Source organism: Ammospiza caudacuta, chromosome 3, assembly GCF_027887145.1.
Source record: "Ammospiza caudacuta isolate bAmmCau1 chromosome 3, bAmmCau1.pri, whole genome shotgun sequence".
Taxonomy (NCBI): Eukaryota; Metazoa; Chordata; class Aves; order Passeriformes; family Passerellidae; genus Ammospiza; species Ammospiza caudacuta.
This window is the reverse complement of record NC_080595.1, coordinates 118,360,779-118,380,228: the sequence shown is the minus strand read 5'-3', so window position 1 is coordinate 118,380,228 and position 19,450 is coordinate 118,360,779. Positions and strand designations below refer to the sequence as shown.

Here is a 19,450-nt window from a genome sequence, read left to right as displayed (position 1 = left end):
GTGTACTCCAGGCCTGCCCCTGCTGCTGTGCTGTGTCCCCTGAGGCGGGGCCCTCGACTGCCGGTGTCTGCTGGGAAGCCAAGGCTGGGAGCAACGGGAGCATCTGCTGTGAGGTGAGTGAGGGGAATCAGAGCCCACAGCCCTTGCTCACATTGCCCACATCTGCAGTGATTCCCTGCACAGGGAAAACTGCCTCTGAAGGGTCTGGAAGGAGCTGGAGGGTGCAGGAGCCCTTGGATCTATTGGATCTGAATCTAATCCCCTTAGATCAGTTCCTGTGCTGGTGTCAATGTTGTGGCCTTGGTGGGACAGAAGCTGAATACTCAGACAGATTTTTTGCAAGGAATAAATCTCTCCAGTATCCAAATGAACTGAGACTGGGACAATTCTTGGAGTTGTGTGAAAGAGTCAAAACCCCCAAAAGTTAAAAGGGGGGGGTGCCCAGTTGAAAGTTTGCAGGCACTTTTCCTCCTGTCACAGAGATTTTGATCATGTTGGCTCTGTGGTGGCTGAAGCCAAGACTGCCACCAAAGGGCACCTGCCTGATGAGATCCTCTGTGCTAACGAGCAGCAGATTACAAAGGCCACCTCTCTGAGATGGGTCCCAGCATTTCCAGTATCTCCTGAAGGGCCACCAGGATGTCCCAGACACAGCTGTGGGCAGGGACAAGGTGGATTTTCCCCCTGCACTGGGGTGGGCCCCTGAGGGTGCCAGGAAGCAGCTCCTGGGAAGAGGCCAGAGAGGGGCGAGGGAGGGGCTGCGCTGGCAGCTGGAGCAGGAGCACAGCTCAGAGCCCCTGGGGGGCATGGGGGGAGTGTGTCTGGGGAGTGTGGGGTGCCCATGGGGGGAGTGTGTGAGCGCTGCCTCCGGGTGCTGGGAGCAGCAGGCTGGGCCAGGCAGCGAGCAGGGCAGCCGTGGGCTGGGCAGAGGGTGCAGGATGCAGGCAGGGCTGTTGGATGGGCAGAGGGGCTGTGCCAGTGCTCCAGGGAGCCAGGAATGGCCCCAGGCAGTCTGCACTTGTGGATGGAGGAGTTGTGCTGGGAGGATGTGGGTGATGGTGAAGGCAGCACCTTGTCCAGGGCAGGTTGTGTGGCTGAGGGAGTCTGTGTGTATCTCTGTGCTTGTGTCTCTGTGTGTCATTGCTGTCTCTGAGATACACACTCAGCTTCAGCGTTGGTCCTGCAAACAGGAAAGCGACGGAGACATCCAGGGTGCTACGAAGGAGACCCTGGCTCTTGTGCCATCCCGGGCCTGGCTCCAGCAGCCGTGTGGGAGCAATCCTCAGGGCGGCAGCTGCTGCAGAGCCTCTGCCAGGAGCCTGGGGCCTACGACAAAACCTTAGGGAAAGTCTCTGTTCTTCCTCCACAGCCATGGCTTTGCAGGAGGACACACAGGAGGAGGATTCAAAGGCCCAGCTCCTGGCAGAGGCATTTGAGAAGGAAGGACTGGATGCTGGATACTGGCTGCCCAAAGTGACACAGATCCTGGGAATCAAGTGCCGAGAAGCCCTGCAACATCTGGAATATAAAGATTACCTCAGGCTGGAGTGTGAGGTACAGCACCCCTGGGAGAAAAAGGCACTCCAGAAACTCCTGAACATAACAGATGACAAAACAGCCGCTAAAGATCTGCAGGAACAATGCGTGGAGAAGACAAAGCAGAGACAAAATATGGCCAAACAAGCTCTGAAGGATCTGACAGAAATGCTCAACAGCCACAGTCACAGCCAGGATGCTCTGAGGGAGAAATCAGAGACTCTGCGGCAAGCCATGGAGATTCCCAAAGAGTTCTGGCCACACCCAAAGAAACCCTTGGCAGATGTGCTGGAGAGCATCCAGAAGCAGCTGGAGCAGCAGGAGCAGTCAGGAGGCAGTGGGGAGAACATCCCTGACACGGAGGTGCTGAGGCAGGCGTCAGGGGGATTGGCCCTGCAGGGCATCTACAGAACCAGCAGACCTGAAGATGCGCTGGCAAAGCGAGAGCAGCTCCTCAGGGTTCCTGAGGGGTTCCAACTTGCCGGTCCAGAGCAAGGATCGCTGCTTGAGAGGAAGGAGTTCTCCTCCTCTGCAGCAGAATCCACTTTCACCAAGTCCATGGAGCAGCTGGGCTTCAGCATGAGCGTTTCTGCCAAATCCTCATTCTGGGGGATTAATCTGGGAGGGAGTGTAGATCACAGCAGCTCCTTGCAGTCACAGGACACCCACCAGTCCCGCTCTGAGCAGAGCTACTTTTGCATCACCAAGTACCAGTACATCCCTCTGGCCTCCTGCTACTTCCAAAGGCATCACCTTCGCCTCTCGGATGCGGCTCTGCGGGAGCTGCAAGACATGGAGCAGCTTTTGAGCTTCAGCTGGGAAGAAGACAACCCCACCTTGGTGAAGATGTGTGAGAGCTTCTTCAGCAGGTTTGGCTCCCACATAAACCAGGGTCCCCTCCACTTTGGGGGGATATTCTGGTGGAAGGCGTCTACAGAAGGATTCCGAGCTGAGCAGCGGGAAGAGGTGAAGCGACAAACATCTGAAGCACTGAACACCTTTGTTGGGGCCAGCTGGGGTGGCTTTGGGGCCAGTGTAGAAGGGACCCTGGATGTTTCCAAATCCAGCTCAAAGGCTTCTGTCCTGGGGAGAGCCAGAGAGAGTTCTCATACAGCAATTCAGCTCTACGTGGTCAACACAGGGGGCCCAGCAGACACATCTTCCCTTCCTCAGTGGAAAACGGGGCTCGTGTCTGATAACACAACGTGGTGCGTTATCGACCGTGGCTTTCAGCTGATCCCAGTGTGGGATGTCATCCTGCGCAATCACTGCAAGGATTTTAAATCCGTAGATCAGATGAGCAGAGCCCTCAGGGCTGGGTACAAAGAGCTGACAAATCAGAGCATTGGCACTGTTTTTGGAGAGGAACTGGGAAGTGCAGTGCAAGAGGCCAGAGATTTCATGGCAACTGTGAAGGCCTGGGAGGTGACGAAAGTGGATGAAAAGAAGCTGCTCATGCTGATGGATCTTAAAGATGATCTGAATGCAAAAACTAGAAACCCCAGTGTGTGGATCAATGTGTGCCTGTCAGACAAAGCCCTGCAGGACTTCCTGGTGAACACCGTGCGGAGATGCCAGGAATTACCTCCAGAAAACACCACCACTATCAAGGCAATGTTGAGGAGTCTCCTGAATCCTCATATCTACTCTGTCAAGGACTTCCCTGAGGCTTCCTTCATTATGCAATGGGTCTTCCAGACTGAGCACCCACTTCCCAGATCTCCCAAAGTCTCTGAGCTTCAAGAGCTCATCAAAACACTGCAGCAAATGCAGGAGCACATCCATGCTGTCACCTACGCACCAGGAAGCTCTGCTTCTGATGTTCATGAAGCAAAGATAGAAGCCACCCAGACCAGCAGCCTGGCCATTTATTCCTTACTCCAGTCTCTCCAGGAACAGGCTCAGAAGGACATGGAGCTGTTGGTGCTCTTGATTGTGACCAGCACAGGATACCAGGTGGAAAGCAGCACTTTTCAGCACCTCCTTGGACACCCAGAAATTCACTACATGGCCAAGGAAATGGAAGCGGCACATGCAGAGTACATGAACCTGAAGGAGCAAGATGCTGACAGAGCTGAGGCCTCCCTCCTGCTGACGGGTCTGACTGTGACACCAGAATGTCAAGAGCTGTCCCCTGAGCAGAAGAGGGAGCGTTTGGTTTTCATGGAAGATCACATGAAAGGCTTATGGTCCACACGGATAAAGAATGTCCTCCAAAAGCACAGTGGAGATGAAGACTGGGAGAGGCTGGAACACGACTTGGACTCTTTGATCAGTGGGGGCTTGGATGAAAAATGGGATGAACAGAGGATGCTGAATATACACAGAGACCTGGAAGACACTTTTCCAACACCTGAGTTCCCCAGTCAGTCCCAGTCCGAGTCAGACAGCAGCAAGTCCAAAGAAAATGAAGACATTGCAAACCAAGAGTTCCTCCAGCTGCTCAAGCGCCTTGGACTGGAAAGTCACTATCCAAGGAAAATGGGGATGGGAGATTTCCGCACCATCTGCAAGACATCTCTGCAGGACGGCCAGCCCAGCCAGGACAAGGAACTGCCACTATACTTCTTGAAAAAACTATTAACGGTGGATTACCAGGTGAGGTACCTGACTTGCTGGGAAAGGAGAAATCCCGGCCTTGTACCCATGCCACAAAGCAGAGAGCAAGAACTCCAACAATCAGATTCCTTTGAAAACTTTCTTGATAAGCTGATGGAAGCAGCTCCTATATGTGCAAGCAGGGAAAGCCATGTGCACCCTATGGACCTGCAGATGGCCATTTTCCATTGTGCTGATGACTTCCTGAGACAGACCCTGGCAACCAAGCTGGCGTTCTGCCAACTGGCGCTGCCTCTGCTGGTGCCCAACCCGAGCACTTCACGCATCGAGTTCCCATTTTACACCTTCAGTCAAATCCAAAGGAGCTGGAAAGAGGTGGACAAGTCAGGAAAGCAGGCCCAAACAAAGAGTTTCAGCAACAAACTCATCTTTCAGGCACACACACCCATTGTGTCCTTCATCCGCATTGGCAGCTCGGCCTCCTATTCCAAGTCCCAGATCCTCAATGCTCTGCTCAGCAAACACAAACACGACACTTTCTTCCACCGCCACTGCAGAGGCAGCACCAGAGAGCGTTTGCTGATGGAAGGGCTGGTGGAGATCGCCTGGTACTGCCCTGGTGGAAGCCCCAATGACACCTTTGAGCGCTGCGTGGCTTTCTGTAACCTGCATGGAGATGCCAGGGATCACGGAGCACAGCTGCAGTTCCTGCAGGAGATATCTGCCGTCAATGTGGCTCTTGTGTCTGATTGGGAGCACATGGACAACAGGGGGAGAAAGCTTCTGCAGGACCTGTGGCAGTCACAAAGGCCTTTCATTTGTCTTCTCACAGAAAAAGAGAACGTTGCAGCTGGACAAGCAAACAAAAACATAACAATAGGGATCAAGAACAGAAATGAAGCAGAAATGATGGACCAACTGACCAAGACAATTGGGGATCTCCTGGAAGGTTCTAATCCATGTTTTAGCCTGGAGGCCTGCGTGGACAAAGCTCGCCAGCTCGGATTCATAGTGGATGCAGATCGAGATGCGTGTGTGACAGCCAAAGCAAAGGCAAAGGAGCTGGTGGAGCTTCTGAAGAAAGAGAAGCTGTCTGAGATCAAATCCAAGCTGCTGCCACTTCAAGGAAAACTGTGGTACCAGTGGTGCCAAAAGGACAAAGAACTCACTCGCTTGCAGGAGAAGAGGAACAAGAGCATTGAGCATCATCGGAGCCAAATTGAATATGAGAAGAAAGCAATAAGAAAAAAGCAACTTGACCAAGCTTTCCCTCTCAACACACTGATGAAATCATTCCTTGGCTTTCTCCAGGCCCAGCCAGCAGATACCAAGAAATACTTCCTGCAGTGGATGAAGGTCTTTATGGATGAGCTGTCTTGTGGTCTCCTTGAAGAACTGAGGAGGGACTATCACAAATTATGGTCTGAAATCCTATCAAGAAAGAAAAGCAAGAAAAAAAACAGTGGCAATAATGAGTTGCTGAGTCGCTTGGATGCCCTCTCTGATGAAATCAACGATTCATCCATCGGCCTGGAGCACCTTCTGAGAGAGGTAGGGCAGATTTATGAAGCTCTGGAATTACTGAACTGCGAGAAAGACAATTTTGTCAAACTGGTGAAAATTGCAGCAGATCTGATGGTTTCAGGGCACTCCGTGGAGCTGATGGATGGGGACTCTTCTTACCTGCCCTTGCGCTGGGTGGGAGCAATCTTTGACAGCTTAATTGAGAGGCTGGGGGACAAACGAGTGTTTGTGCTCTCCGTGCTTGGCATCCAGAGCACAGGCAAGTCCACCCTGCTGAATGCCATGTTTGGTCTGCAGTTCAACGTCAGCGCAGGGAGATGCACCCGCGGAGCCTTCATGCAGCTCATCCCAGTGGGCGAGGAGCTGCAGCAAGACTTGGGCTTTGATTTTGTGCTGGTGGTTGACACTGAGGGACTTCGTGCCATCGAGATGGCAAATAAACAGTCCCTGAACCATGACAATGAGCTGGCCACCTTTGTCATTGGTGTTGGCAACTTGACTGTGATCAATATCTTTGGAGAAAATCCATCAGAAATGCAAGATGTTCTCCAGATCGCTGTGCAGGCTTTCCTGAGGATGAAGCAAGTCAATCTTTCCCCAAGCTGCCTCTTTGTCCACCAAAACGTGGGAGAAGCAACTGCCAAGGAGCAGAACATGGAAGGACGAAGGCGTTTGCAGGAAAAGCTGGATGAAATGACTGTGGTAGCTGCTCAGCAGGAATTCTGTGATGTCTCCTCCTTCAGCGATGTCATTGGCTTTGATGTGAACACCCACATTCACTACTTTGCTCACCTGTGGGAAGGAAACCCCCCAATGGCACCACCAAATCCCAAATACAGCCAGAATGTCCAGCAACTCAAGAGCAAAATCCTCCAGGCTGCCAAGAAGCAGTCGCAGCGCAGCATTTTGAGGTTCTCGAGCCTGAAAGATCGTATTGGTGACCTCTGGAATGCTTTGCTGAATGAAAACTTTGTGTTCAGCTTCAAGAATTCCCTGGAGATTGCTGTGTACAGGAAACTGGAAACTGCCTTTAGTCAGTGGACCTGGAGGCTGAGGAGTCATATCTTAGATGTGCAGATGAGACTCGACAACAAAATTCGGAATGGGGACTGGCAGAATGTCACCAGACAGCACCTTGAAGGGCTGGTGCAAGAGACAAGTGATGCAATTGAGAAAGAAGTGGAAAAGTATTTCAGGGAGGACAAAGACCGTGAGACACTGGTCCAGTGGAAATCAAGCACGGAGCTGAAGCTGAAAGAACTGAAAGAGACTCTTCTTCATGAAACAAAAAAGAAATGTGAGAATCTTATTGAGCTGCAGAAGGAGCAGAGGAAACTGGATGCGAGGAAGTTGGAGTATGAAGATGAGCTTCTGACAAGGAGTCGGGAACTGGCTGTGACTCTAAAAGGGAAGAGCATCAGTGAGAGAGAACTGAAGGACAACTTCACTCTTGTCTGGACCCAGTGGATTGCCGAAGTCTCCCGTGCTGCTCGTCCTCTGGAACGGGTGGATATTGATGCAGAAATTGAAGATGTCCTTGTAGAGCACTTTAAGGAGCCGGGTATCCATGCACGGATCAGGTCATTTCCCAGAGGCAGAGGGTTTTCTTTTGATCCTGAGAAACACATCATGAAGAAAAAGTATTTAGGCTTTATCTCAGATCCCAGGAGCATTTCCAATGCTGATGTGATCAACTTTCAGTGCATCACAGACAACATCATAGCATGTGTGAAGACAAACATTGCTAAGAAGGAAGAGGAGAAACGCGATTACAATAGAAATTTTATTCATGAAATACTCAGTGAAGTACAGAAAGGTGTGAACTCTGTCCCCAGCAATACGAAATGTAGTTTTAACAGAGATTACAGCATAGATTTGTCTCTGTATCTGTGCACAATGGCAGCAGAAAGGTTTAAAACTATGCACGAAGCATTCCGAAAGGCAAATGACCCCGTTGTGTACCTGAGTAGCAAGAGAGAAGATTTCTTCCAATGTTTCCAGATTTCCTGCCAAGGAGCCACTTCTGTCACAACTTTTGCTGGTTTCCTTTGTCACAGGATTGATTCACCTCTTTACCAGGCAGTCTGTAAGAGGACAGCTAAAGCCATCGCTGAGGACATGCAGGGCAAATTCCCAGATTTCCAGGGTAACAGAGCCAATCTGGAAGTTTGCATCCTGAGATACCTGGCAGAACAGGAAAATTTTGAGTATTTCAAGGAGTACCTTTGGTTTCCCAAACAGTTTTGTCAGAGTTACATTGAGACACGAGTGAGGAGTCACTGTTTAAATGGGAGTAGGAGGCTCAGGGTGTTTTTAGATTCCTCCCTTGATATTCTCTATAAAAACATCCTTTCAGCTGTTTCTTTATCAACCCAAACTGTCAAGGACAGAAAAGACAGAGAAGACAAAGTCTCTCTCTGGTTGGATGAATTTTGCAGGGAACTAACAGAGGTGATCAACTTGCCCAGAAGTGACCTGAAGGGCATTGAGCACCTGGAGGTCACAGACATTGAGTTTCTGAGCAGTGCCATGACAAAAGCTCTGGATGACCTGAAGGAAAGGCTCATGAAAGAATTGGCTGGGGCTGACCTGAGCTTGTTTCCAAGGCAACCTCACACCATCCTGGCAGAGCACTTTGCAGGGTGCTGGGCACAGTGTCCCTTTTGTGGGGCTGTCTGCACAAACACCATGCAGAATCACGATGGAGACCATCAGCTGGTCTTCCATCGCCCACAAGCTTTGAAGGGATCTACATGGTGGAAAGTTTCCCCTGGCATTGAGTATAATACACATGAACTGATCATTGATATTTGTTCCAGCCTTGTTGCAAGTGACTGCACATTCAGATTTGGTGGTGGCCCATGGATCCCTTACAAAACATACCGTAATGCTGGACCTCCTGTTTCCACTTGGAACATTCTTCCTGATTCATCCATGCAGGCGTACTGGAAATGGTTTGTGTCTCATTTCAGGACACAGCTGGAAGCTTTGTACAATGGGAAATTTCAGGGCAAAGGAGAAATTCCGGAGGGGTGGCTGAGAGTTACCAAGCAGGAAGCACTGTCTGAGCTGGAGAAGCGTTAGGCCACGTCTGTGGGGAGGAAGAACCACAACAGCTTTGTGGTTTAGGAGAACTTTGTACCAGGCTCTCAACAAAATGCAGTTACAATGATGACGCTCTCAAACCATGTTCACCTAATGGCATCTAAATTTCCCAAATTTGGTGAAATAAGGCAAGTTATTGTGGCCGTTGCTCAGCAATGCCTCACTTCATGAGAAAGCCAAATTGCTCTTGCCTTCTTGCCTGATCTTCTTAAAGCACCTTCTGAACCTCATGAATTAGAAATTCTTGTTTCATTAGCAATGGAATTTTGTGCTGAGTTTCAATACCAGGGAGATCCACAATTAAATGTTACCCCCCATTATCCTGTGTACAGAAACTCAAAGTTGTGGTGCAATTGTACTACCCCAGTGCCCTTTAGTGTGAAATGGCAGACCTAGATGAGTCCCCACAGCAGTTGCCAAAAAGATATTAGCTCATTTGTTTAAAATGGCCAATGTAGCATTGGACATTTTGCTATGATAACAGCTAATGTTAAAAAAAGTCATCAAGAGAAAACATAGAGAAAAAGGATTTACCCAGCATTATTAAGAAAACTGCAATTTCAAACCCTAGAGCCCTGCAAAATGAGTTACATCAGCTTTATTTCTACCTTAACTTCCCTCAGTTTTAATGCCCTCAGGTGAGGCATTAAAACAATTAAACTAATTGTGGTGTTGGCTGAGCAAAGAAGTCAATAGTACTTCCATTGCAATTAGTAATTTGATGACAGATGTTAGTGCTGTCAAAATGCAACCTTACAGAACAGAGCTGCCATGGATCTTCCTTTACTGGCACGTAAACATAGTTGGGAGGATTTGGAAGGACTGTGTTGTATGGACTTGTCTGACCATTCAGAGTCCATCCACAAACAACTTCAAAAACTGAGAGATTGTACAAATCAAACGAAAACAAATGATAGATCATAGTTAGACGCCTTGTTTGAAGGATGAGTTTTACAACTTAGACAAAAGAACTTGGCCAAATAGGTTTACACATGTTAATTGTTATCATAGCAATGTTAGTGGTAGTGCCTTGTGTACTTCACTGTGCATGAAAAATGATGAACAAGGCCATCAAAAAAGTTTTGTCTATCCAAGAGAGAGGGGAGATGTGAGAAATAGATTTGTGGAGAGTTCTCAAGGCCTGACAAAAGACCCGCACAGTAAGCATCTGCATGCAAACTTTGAGATAAGAAATGCTGACTTAGAAATGCCATAGAATAAGACAGATATAGTTGAGAGAGAAATAAAGCTAGAAAAAAGTTTTGAAAGATGGCCTTGCAAATAAGATTAGATACTTTAGAGAAACAGAACAATAAACAATACATTGTAAGAGCACCCATGACAGGTAGTTTTAAATAATTGGCTTTAAGGCATCTACACCATGGTGTAGCAAAAACTAATAAGGCAAGAAACATTTATAATGTTTTGTAATTAGGAAAAAGTCAGATTCTAATCGTGATAGCATGAATTGTAACATCTGTACTGTCTCATCCTTCATATGAGACTGATAAATAGAATGAAAACTTTTTAAAACACTGCTCAGTTGCCCCATTCTCTGGGTGAGAGAAGGGTTAATATCCGATACCCCAGAGGCAGTTTTCCTGCAGCAAGGAACTGTCCTGCTTGGAGAAGGGGCTGCAGGGCCTGAGGCCAGCTCCATGTGGCCTGCAAGCTGGGCTGCTTGGCTTTTGGGTGTCATCCTTCCCTCCCTCATTGCAGCCTCCTGGATCAACTGAGGCCGTTCTCCCAGCAGGAGCTGTTGTGCCTGCAGGCTCAGGAAAGCAGTGACACGACCGCCCCAGGCTCAGGCAGTGCTTTCACTCCCTGTCTCAGGGGTGCTGTGTCTCTGTCCAGGGAAGCTGCTCCTGCTCGGGTGCCTGGGGCTGCTGCCCTTCCCTCCAGCCCTCAGCCCCAGCAAGAGCTGCTCCTGCCCTTGGCCTCACTGTTGAGCAAAGTCTTTGGAATGTCCCATGTGGAGAATCATGTCTGCCATCGCCTGTAGGGGGATAGAATACACATAAATAAATGTAGTATAGAAAGTAATCTTACCCCTGAAAGAGTTGCAGCTGAGCCAATTATTAAAGATCAGGAGCAGGCCTGATTTTAACAGGCCACAGCTGCAGCCAATAAGAAGAAGAGTGTTATAAAAGAGTAGATTGGTTGGCTGAGAGAGAACTAGAGTCAGGTGACTACGGTGAGGACAAGGAAGAGTTAGTGCCTAGAGGAGGTGCCTACAAGAAACATCAAGGAGGTATGAAACTCTAGCAATATGGAACCTTTGCAATATAATGACAATAGAACCTTTGTAATATAATGATAACCAATGGTGACCCCGACATGAGTCGGGAAAAGGGATCTGAATGCTAAACTATATAACCACATGGATTCGGGATGACCCCATGGATTCAGGACTAAGCTGAGGAAAGTGAAGGGAGACGTGCACATCCTATTGATGATCATTGGTCTCCGCTTTATTGATCCAGCTTACATACTTCTATAGTAGTGTTAATTAAGCTCATACATATTGCAAAAACCGAGCTCATCATTGGTTACAGATTACATGCCAACCCCTCCTTTGTTGCTAATACCTGTGGTTTCCTTGTTGAGGCTAATACTTGTTTTTATATCCTGCTGTTGACTGTTATTGACTACATTCAAGGACTCCATGTTTTTCACCTTGTTTTTCTCAGCATTTGATCAAGGACGCAGTGTTGTTGTTTTTCTCGTAAGGAAAAAGGCTGAGAACTTACTACTTACAGCTGCTTTTTACTGCTTAACCAGCTGTATATGATCATGGCCTTTTTCTTCAAGCCATGTCTGAACAAAACTCTCCAACACTAAGCTATATGGCCCTGTGGATTTGGGAACCCTGTGGATTCGGGGAAACAGGATTTGACTATATAACCCCGTGGATTCAGAGAAACAGGACTCGACTATATAACCCTGTGGATTCGGGGAAAAGGACTTGAATATTAAACTATTAACTATTGGTAAAATATATCAATTGCAGCTATTAATGTTTGTTAAACGTAAGTATAAATGATTTTGAAGATAAGTATTTTGTAAACTGAGAAAAGCTGCAAATCTGAACCAACACTCAGAAATATATATGTATATGTATTTGTACTATAATATGTTGTCTGAAGATTTGTACAACTATTAGTTCCGAATGAAATGTATAAATGTCTCATAATGTCAATGTATTTGAACATGTCCTTCTAGAAACTCTGTAATTAAAAGAAAAAAGGGGAATTGAAGGGGGATAGAATATAAGTAAATAAAAGTAGTATAGAAAGTAATCTTACCCCCAAAAGAGTGGCAGCTGAGCCAATTAATAAAGATTAGGAGCAGGCCTGATTTTAACAGGCCACAGCTGTAGCAAATAAGAAGAAGAGTGTTATAAAAGAGTAGATTGGTTGGCTGAGAGAGAACTGGCATCAGCTGGAAACTGCAAGGACAAGGAAGAGTCAATGCCTAGAGGAGGTGCCTTCAAGAAACATCAAGGAGGTACAAAACTCTAGCAATATGGACCCCTTGCAGTATAATGGCAATAGAACCTTTGTAATATAATGACAACAAGCACCTTCTGCAGCAGCTCTCGGATTCAGGGTCCTTTCTCTTCTTGGTTCAGCTTTTTCTGAGGTCTGTGGCCAGGCAGAGTGTTGGAGATTTTTGCTCAGACATGGCTTGAAGGAAAAAAGGCTTGAAAATATACAGCTGATGGAAAAGTGAAAGGCAGCTGTAAGCAGCTAATTCTCAAGCCTGTTTCTCAGGCACGTTTCTGTAAACAGCAAGAGTTCTCAAGCCTGTCTTCAATAACAAGTAAATTCCTTGTCCTTGGATAAGGTATGGGAAAGCAAAAGTGACAAACATGAAGGCCTTGAGAACCATTCATATCAGGGTGAGAACACAAATCTTGGTTTCAATAACAAACCACAGGTATTGAAAACAAAAGGAGAGGTTGATGTCTAATCTGTAACGTATGATGAGCTTGGGTTTTGCAATATGTATGAACTTAATTAACACCGTTATAAAATGTGCATGGTTGATCAATAAATTGGAGTTCGATGCTCATCAGAGGATGGGTCGTCTCCCTTCACTTCATCAAATGGTGACACCTGATTGGGATACTGCGACGCACCACGGGGAGTGAAGAAACGGGTCGGGTTCCGTAGCAGCCGGGACAGCAAAAGCGCGAAGAAAAAAAAAGCGGATAAAAAAGAAGCCGAGATGCGCCGTGCTCTAGTTGATCGTAAAGTCGAGCCTGGCCGAGACGTCCTGCTGTGACCTCGAGGAGCTGCAAAAGTGCTTACGATTTAGGTATGGAGAGGCAAGCAGCATATGATTTATTTATTGCTTTTTTGCAGAAAAGGCAGGTTAAGGGGATAGATTTGCAGAAGGATTTACTGGGACTTTTATCTTATGGTTATGATAGAGGGGTTTTCCTTAACCCCATACGGTTCATGAGTTAACGGAGTGGCGTAAATTCGGTGATGAATTATGGCAGGCTACTTTAGATGGTGATAAAACTGCCAAGAAGTTAGGTAAATTATGGCGGGTCATTCACAATGAATTGATGCAGTTTCTGATATCTAGTCAGAAGATCCCTGTGTCCTGGTTGGTTGTGAAAGGAATGAGAAGGAGGTGTCTTTACAAACAAACTTTGGGCCTGCTGGTGAATAAAGCCAGATACTGAGAGGGTTTAGGAAGCAATGCAGTGAATCATAAATTCCAGAGGAATTCCACTAATTGACACAGACTGTTATTCACTGTACTAAATCCCTGGACTTAAAGAAAAATAACAGACACAAGGATGAAGGAAAGCGGGGGCAGAAACACATTAGAAAGGGGTCTGTAGTAGGTGATGTTGGAAGTCTGTACCTGTCAAGTATCTCAGCCAATGGGAAAAGGGAGAAGGAGATGCAGCCAGGAAATGAGGATAAAAAGGAGGCTGCAACCTCCAACAACTTGAGAGACCCCATGGGAAATGCCTATGTGCAGTAATCTGTGGCTCTCTGGGCATTCTATGGGTTCTTTCCAGCTAGCTCGAACCCAAGCCCACACGGCCTTGCATAGACAGAAAGTAAGAGACGAGAAGCGCTCTTCTTCACGTGGGGACAGGAGTCCTGTTTATTGGCTTGGGATGGGACGCTCCGCTTCTGGCAACCACCCAGGTAGAAAAGACAGCTAACAATGCCTGCAGTGGGGTTTTATACCCGAGGATGGGGGCGGGGAAAGAGGACCCAGCCAATGGGATAACACTGGGGAGGGGTGAGGGGAGGGGTATCCATGGGACAGACCACCAGGTGTGTAGAAAGGGGTGCATGTGGGAGAGACCATGTGATGAGAAAGGGGGAATAATCTACATGACATACCATACTCAGTAGAAACTTCCCATCACCCAGTGCAAAACAACTACTAAATAAACTGTTTAGTGCAATACAACACCTATGACCTTTCTCTTTATTCAAATAAAGCCGCTGGACTCCTCTGTCTCCTTTTTGGACATGAACATCTGGTGTTTGTGGATTAATTTTCATGACAGTTGGGATCCAGTCTTGGATCACCAGACGGAAAACATTGATCTGCTTTTCCTGGTTGCACATTTTGAGCATGAACTCATTCTACCTCTTCCTTTGACTTTGCTACCACCACTGTCTTCTCATGTACATTCAGCAGTGTATCTAAAACCACGTGAATATCATTCCAATCGGGACCCTGGTTCCTTAAAATGGTCTCAAATGCCTTACTTGCCTTCTGAGGATTTTCCCTGCAAGTCCCTACCAAGTCCTTCCGGGACCTCAACTTGGTTCTGAAAAAGGCATCGTTACCAGGACCAGTCCATCTGTACCTGCCTGAGAGGGGCTTGAATTGCCCCCTTTCCTCATTTTTTTTCTCTCCTCCTGAGCATATTGTCCCTGCCACTGGCCTAAATTCCTCTAAATCTGTGTCTGCCCTCCTTCCTCTTCATCCACAGGATTGGGGAGCTACCAACATTTTGAAATCCTCTTCCTCTCCTGTTGTGGGTTTGGGTTTTTTCAGGGCATTTTCTCCCATTTGTTATGTGGAAGAAAGACACTGTGAGGGAAGGAGGTTATCCAGAAGACAAATTGGGGGCAATTAAAAAAGAAAAAAATGGCCAAGCACTCACATACCACTGTAGTGGCTTGGCCAGGGGAACAAGAGTTTGGGAGTCATGCCAGGGGAAGGGGGAGTAGGTTCTTCAGGAGTGGTGGCATAATACCATGAGTTGTACTGGGGTGGACTCTGGGACTCTGTCTGGGATGTGGGGGCTGGTTTATGGCCGCTTTTTTGGCTCAGCGGTTGAGGATAGTGGTCGTGTATGCTATTGACAGCATTTGGCTCCTGCAGGGACATTGCTACAATTTAGCTTTCTGCCCTGGGTCTGCCCAACTCCACTGCTTCAGCCCACTGCTCCGGGGATCCTGCCACAGTTTAGCCCCTGTCCTGGTTTGAAATGGGAGGAAATTCAGGGAAGTGATGCAAAGATTTTTGTGTAACTGACAGTCTGTTGAACCACCAAGAAGCTGGACATGCCTCTGTGAAACACACATGTTAAAGATGAAAAAACTTGGGAACTGTCTCAGGTGGCCATTTGAAGAGCCCAGGTGTGATGTTAACCCTTTCAGTGTTTCAATCCTCCTTTGAGTGAGAGAAAAGAACAAGATGCAAGCATGTAAAGGAACAGCATGAATACATCGAGGTCAGTGAAGAAGAAGTTAAGTCCCAGATGGAAGGGGTGAGGAGATGCCTTGTTTTTGGAGCTGAAATTCTCTTGTAAACTATGGAGAAAAGACTCTTTTTTTTTTTTATAATGTATGAAACTATGGGGAGATGAAAGTGTTCAAATTGATATCAAGCAAAGGCCTCCATCCTAAGATAAGCAGATGTTGAAATAGCAGTGATCCCATGAGAAGTTTAAATGGAGAGAGAAGAGTAGACCTGTGCTTCCTGGAGATTTCTGTTCCCAAGGATGGAGATTATTTTAGAGATAGATAATGAGAACTTTTTCCTTTGAACAGCTCATCTTTAAAACAATACTCCATAAGTTGACATGGCCCATCAACAAGCTGTGGGGAGGCTTGTGAAAATGGGAAGGATTTCCTGATGGCAGGGTTTCCTAGGCGGCTGTTGTTTGGGATGAAATTGAGAACCACGAGAGAACTGTTTTTTCCTCTAGTGGAGAAGTCTCCATAACCTTAACAAGAGAGACTTCTATCCCTAAATGAACTGAAAAAAGACTATTTTCAAGGTGGTAAACTGACTGGAAATTTTAAGTTTTGTTTCTTTACATTATCAGTGAAAAATAAGAGGTTGTCGGGGGAGGAGAAATGTTCTGAAGGGTTTGTTTTGATTCTCACTACTTTTTTTTTCCTTTTAGTAACTATTAATAAAATTTTCTTTTTACCCTTTTAAAGTTTGGAGCCTACTTTGCCTTTTTTTCCCTACTACTGTCTCACAGCAGGAAATGAGTGCACTGGTGATTAACCAGTTCTGAAGCCCACCACACTCATGGACTCATTAGTTAGGAAATCTCAAAATTGGGGAAATCTGACATTAGCAAACCAAAACCACTATGCAAAATTACTGTTTCTGTCTGGTTTTGAACTGAAACCATGACAGGAGGGTCCAGACATGGTTACACCTGCTGACTCAGAGGGAAGGGAGGAGGCGAGCGCCATGGAGAGGAATGGAAAAGGCATAAGAGGGGCCATTTTGACACACGAGGGCAGGAAAACTTGGAAGAGAAGAAGACAAGATGGCGAGGTTGGCCGTGTTGCCAGCACCATTTTGTGGGATAACAGCAGCATGGGGAGATGGAACAAGGTACATGGGCATAGGGACAAGGTTGAGGGGAAGGTCCAAGATGGCATGGCCAGTGTCGTTCTGGCAATGGGATAGAGGGGATGGGGGAGCATCAGGGAGACAGTAGCAAGCCTGTGCAGAGTAGCAAGACCCTCTAGCTGATTACCCCTCTTGAGGGAAAGGGGGTTTGGGGGCTTGGGAAGAGGATGGAGGGGAAGGAATTTTGAACGAGAGACCTGAAACTTTTCCCAAATCATTCCCTGAATCATTCCCCATTTTTACCATTGACTTAACAATAATGTGAAACAAAGAGTAAAACTTCCCCAAACAAATTAGAAAGAAGACACTTATGGTTAAGGATATAAACCTCTTAGGATTCCCCTTAGAAAACTTGAATTTCCCTGCTACAAGAGCACTCACAACTTGGAGATGAATGTCCCTTCAAGGAAGACTAAGTTTAGGACAGGTAAGTTGGTTTCACATACTCAGGCTTCTCTCCCACAACCAGAAGTAAAAGGGGAGAAAGAAAAATTGAAAAAGGTGACCCCAATATATATATATATATATATATATATATATATATATATATATATATATATATATATGTGTGTGTGTGTGTGTGTGTGTGTGTGTGTGTGTATATGTATGTATATGTATGAAACTCACTGTCTTTCTTCAGGTCAAACTAAACCCACTGGGTGGGTGGTCACTTGTTGACCAGCTTTCAGGATTTTCCTAGCTTCTTTGGAGGGTCCTGGTCACCCTTCGGATAACACTCCTTAGAACATAAGTGGTTCGTCTCAAGGAAGTGGCTGTTCTGAAAGCAGCTTGTGTCCAGCAGCACAAGGCTGGTGGAGATGCTTCTCCAGGGATCCCCTATACAGGGTCCCTGTTCGGGCGCCACTTGTCACGGCAGCTGCAAACGGTAGAGAAGCATGTTTAAAAAAGATGCCCTAGGTGCACAGACACATCTTGCTCTTGCTGAGTGATTTCAGCTCTTGGGTGATTTCAGCCAGAGCGGCACAGAAGGAAGGGACGGAGTCTTCATATGGGGTTCCACAGAGGGTCTTTAAGGAGCTCCTACAGCAAAGGGGTCCTGATTAAGAACTCTCCAGGCAGAGAGAGCAGGGATTTATATAGGGATAGCAAGCAGGGGACAGAACATCAGAATGGATGAGATGAGGGCACAGGGGTGGAACAAAGGGGAAGGACCAATAGGATAAATCGAACCAACATACAGTAATGATGCATTCTGGGGGAAGCTTTTTGTCCTCACCATGACTAGAGAGGTTGTTGCTTAAGGGTTGTCCCTCAAGGGGAGTGTGGTAAGATTCTCCTCAGCCAATTTACCAGCCTCTGCATTTCCCCCTCCTCTGCTCAACTACAGCAGAAGAGCATGAGTGCAGTTTTCTTCGTGGGTATCCTGGTTTTTGGCCAGTGTCAAACCATGGCAGGGGGTTGCAAGAAAGCCAGGGTTTTGGTTCGAGGCTCCAGTGAGACATTGGGGTTTCAGGGTATGGAGAGTTCTGCTGTGAGACCCCAGATTAGGGGTGGTATCAGGAAAACACAGGGTTTAGGAGGATAGCGGCAGTGAGACCCGAGGTTTGTGGGTTGGGGGGACTGCAGAGAGAACCAGGATTTTGTGGCAAAGGCTTGAATTGAAACCTGGGATTGGGAGGGCTGTGGGTGCAGCAAGGACCAGTGTGGTAATGGTGGGACCATGTGAAACATGGAACACTACCCTTTCTTATGGGGCCACAGTGTCACTGGGAGCTTCTCCTCCTCCTGGGCTGGGATCCAGGGAGGCAGTGGTCACTTGTTGATGCATCCAGTGAGCTCTGGGGATGTCCCTCAAATGAAAGTACTGCAGAGGGAGCTCTGGGTTTCCTGGGGGCAGGGCCAGCCCAGGAACTGCCGCCATGGACCTCAGGACTGCCATTCTCCTGCCCCATGGCTGCTCCATACAGTCATATCCATGGGACCCACATCATTCCTGTCTCCTTGTGCCAAACCAGATCTTGTTCGGGCAATTTTAGCCTTGGGAAAGTGGCTGATCCAGCACAAATCTTGGTACTGAGTCAGATATTCCAGCCTTGATTTAGGCATTGAGGCTTGATGTGTGCACCCTTTCAAGCTTCCAAAGCTGGGTTACCTTGTCAGACTCACAAATGGGGCTGGAAGAGACCTTAAAGCTCATCCAGTGCCATGCCTTGCCATGGGCAGGGACACCTTCTACTGTCCCAGGTTGCTCCAAGCCCAGTGCAGCCTGGTCTGGAACACTTCCAGGGTTCCAGGGGCAGCCACAGCTTCTCTGGGCAGCCTGTGCCAGTCCCTGGCTGTGCTCCAGCCTGTAAGATGTGCCTGGAAAAAGCTCTCTGGCCACACACCATCGATTTGGATAAGAGATCTGGGGGGGCAGTGGAGGAGACAGCATGTCCCCAGAAGGGAAGGAGCCTGTCCTTGGAGAGGAGCTGGTGTCCCTGGAGCTGACAGAGCAGGAGCAGAGGAGCTTCATGCAGGATGATACCCAGCCCTCTCCAGCCCTGGCTGGGTCACTCCTGCCATGGAGTCAGGAGTGCAGATGGTTTCAGTTTGCAGTGTGCACGTTCCTGCTGGCTGGGGTGAGGCAGGAGTGTGCTCCTGCTGTGCCAGGCTGGCAGGGACAGAGAGAGAACGGTTCTCTGGCTGCTCCTGAAGGGACACTGAGGAGCTCCTGAGCCTGAGGAAGCCATCCAGCACAAGGTGCAGTGCTGGCAGAGAGGGGGTCATGGTTTAATGTTGCTGGAGATTTCCTGGGTGTGCTGGTGTCAGCAGTTGGGCCTGAGCCCAAGTGTGCCAGAGGCCACTGGTCCCTGGGCTGTGCCAGCTCTGGGGTGGCAGCAGGGCCAGGGCAGCGCCC

General features: G+C 47.7%; 1 protein-coding gene across 1 annotated transcript; it reads left to right on the top strand.

Moving 5' to 3' along the window:
- On the top strand, positions 1-16,162 carry LOC131555399 (interferon-induced very large GTPase 1-like). The gene is made up of 2 exons (XM_058801410.1): positions 1-113; positions 1,370-16,162. The coding sequence occupies exon 2, from the start codon at positions 1,372-1,374 to the stop codon at positions 8,701-8,703; it is 7,332 nt and encodes a 2,443-aa protein (XP_058657393.1). The 5' UTR covers positions 1-113; positions 1,370-1,371; the 3' UTR covers positions 8,704-16,162.
- Positions 16,163-19,450: the final 3,288 nt, after the last annotated feature.

What these genes read in the sequence shown, in the direction of transcription:
- LOC131555399 (XM_058801410.1), top strand. Translation starts at nt 1,372, where the DNA reads ATGGCTTTGCAGGAGGACACACAGGAGGAGGATTCAAAGGCCCAGCTC.